This window comes from Penaeus japonicus, unplaced genomic scaffold, assembly GCF_977035675.1.
Source record: "Penaeus japonicus unplaced genomic scaffold, GWHDUDI00000001_assembly GWHDUDI00000001, whole genome shotgun sequence".
NCBI lineage: Eukaryota > Metazoa > Arthropoda > Malacostraca > Decapoda > Penaeidae > Penaeus > Penaeus japonicus.
In genome coordinates, this window is record NW_028234403.1 from 54853169 (window position 1) to 54855668 (window position 2500).

At 42.0% G+C, this 2500-nt stretch overlaps 1 protein-coding gene across 3 annotated transcripts in view; it reads right to left on the reverse strand.

Annotated features, from left to right (window-relative positions):
• The window catches only part of wake (ankyrin repeat and fibronectin type III domain containing protein wide awake), a 397728-nt gene that overhangs the window by 285664 nt on the left and 109564 nt on the right, over window positions 1–2500 (reverse strand). For all 3 annotated transcript variants that reach the window (XM_086542823.1, XM_086542805.1, XM_086542801.1), the window contains one exon: window positions 1832–1956. In XM_086542823.1, coding sequence (XP_086398949.1) covers window positions 1832–1956 — 125 coding nt within the window. The remainder of the gene's footprint in view (window positions 1–1831; window positions 1957–2500) is intronic.

The window sequence follows — 2500 nt, forward strand, 5'->3', positions numbered from 1 at the left end:
AAGCATGAAAGACTAATAAAAGCATCTCCCTAAAAAAAAGTTAGAATTATATATAAAAATAAAAAAAGCTATCGACTAACATATTACATTATTCCACATCGACGTAACGCCATCATGAAAATCTACGGATCACACCCACCCCCCTTCACTTCAAAGGTGAATCTCTTAAAAAGGAGCCGAGTCTAGAATCCTAAGATGCCTCGAGACGGTCGGCGTGTAGCACTTTCTTCACCATGTTATTCCGTTGATGGAAGATACCGTCGATATTCCCATAAAAAAAAGAAGAAAAAAAATAAGAAAAAGAAAAAAAAAGGTAAGAATATAGTCTCTTTCTATTTCGTTTAACTCCCCTTTATTGCGTAGAGGAAAAAAAATATGCAACAGGAATATATTTCGCAATGACACGCCGGGAAAAAAGACAAAAGAAAAAGCTTTATTATACCATGTTGCAATAGAAGACATGTTACAGACATGTTCTCCACAGCTTCCTCACGATTTTGTATCTTCAGGTCTTCCTTAAAGGGGGAGGAGGAAGGTCATATAGCCTTAAGGGGGTTATGGGAGCTGGAGGGGGAGGGGCGGGGGGGCGGGGGTGCGGGGGTGGCTGTCTTCTACAAGGTTCTCGGGGGGAAGAGTAGGGGTGGGGGGGGGGGTTGCGGAAAAGGAGGGGGGAGGGGGTAGGGGGAAGGGTCTTCTTCTTCAAGGTCTGAGACGGTAGTGCGGAGTTCTTGGAGTAAACAGCGTGGTGAATAGCTACGTTTGCAGATTGGAAAGTTAGACTACGTAAAAAAAAAAGAAAAAGAAAAAAAAAAAAACGGTATATGGTGCATGAAACTTGCACGTAAAGGTGTGCAGGAACGAGAGCGGAGACTTTAGTACGTAAGGACGATACGGTACGTGAAAGGCTTACGAAGCTGAGCTTGCACGTATGCACTCGGGAGCGACACAGTACGTAAGCCTGATAAAGCTGAGATCTCGGGACAATACACTACAAGATAGCAAGGACATTCTGCAATATTATAAGGAGAGAGTTTACCATATTTACTACAGGTTTTGCGGACACGACAATGTATTGGATACGGATACAGTAGAGTAAGAGAATCGGATGAAAAAAAAAAGCGATAACAAAACACTGCATAATACAACGATACATCTGACATAGAGAGAACAATATGGAATCCACTGACATGAGGAAGAAAATATTGCGTTTGGCAGATCCACTACTGTCCATAGGAAGATACCAAAGATAGATGTATTTTTGAAACACAGCAAAGGCAGCCCAATCGAACCGTTGTTTGTGCAATACACAGAGACGTGTGGATTTGCTCTTCTTTTTTTTCTACTCGCAGAGAAAACAACAAGGTGACCACAAAGGAACAACCGTTACAGAAAAGAAAGGAAAAAATCATACAAGCCAAATGGGGTGTGCTGTCGACTTGGCTTCTGCAATACACAGTAAAAGCAAGGGAAACAGTGCAGAAATTTCGTCCAACCAACTTCATCAGCAACAACATGTATATATATACATATATATACATATACATTTGGTGGAAATAGATTATCTACAGCACAAGAGTACCCAAAAAAAACAAGAAAGCATCAGAGTGAATCAAAGAATTAGGATTAGGCAAAGCTTACAGTAAAAGCACAAGATAACAAGGAGCTACAGAGAGTGCAGAAGGAGTGTTTCTCCTAAAGGGGGGAAAAAAGGGGGACAGTCCAAAAAGAATAAAAAGAGTGCTCTCAACCAGTGTACGATAACACTTCCAACCAGTGTACGATAGCGGTCAACCAAGAGTACGATAGCGGTCAGTGGGGTACGGTACGTTACCTCGTCGGTCGGAAGCATCTAACGCTGTCTGAAGTACGGTGACTCCTGGGACGACGATGGCTGGTAAGGTACGACTCCGCACCAAGGGAGGTCGTGAAACCACTACCCCACCCTCCTTCACCGAGCTGTAAATAGAGGACGTGGGTTAGACATTTAGAAATAGGTATCGTGGCGTTACTTTGACGTGGGTTAGAAGTTTAGAAATAGGTATCGTGGCGTTACTTTGACGTGGGTTAGAAGTTTAGAAATAGGTATCGTGGCGTTACTTTGACGTGGGTTAGAAATTTAGAAATAGGTATCGTGGCGTTACTTTGACGTGGGTTAGAAGTTTAGAAATAGGTATCGTGGCGTTACTTTGACGTGGGTTAGAAATTTAGAAATAGGTATCGTGGCGTTACTTTGACGTGGGTTAGAAATTTAGAAATAGGTATCGTGGCGTTACTTTGACGTGGGTTAGAAATTTAGAAATAGGTATCGTGGCGTTACTTTGACGTGGGTTAGAAATTTAGAAATAGGTATCGTGGTGTTAATTTGACGTGGGTTAGAAATTTAGAAATAGGTATCGTGGTGTTACTTTGACGTGGGTTAGACATTTAGAAATAGGTATCGTGGCGTTACTTTGACGTGGGTTAGACATTTAGAAATAGGTATCGTGGTGTTACTTTGACG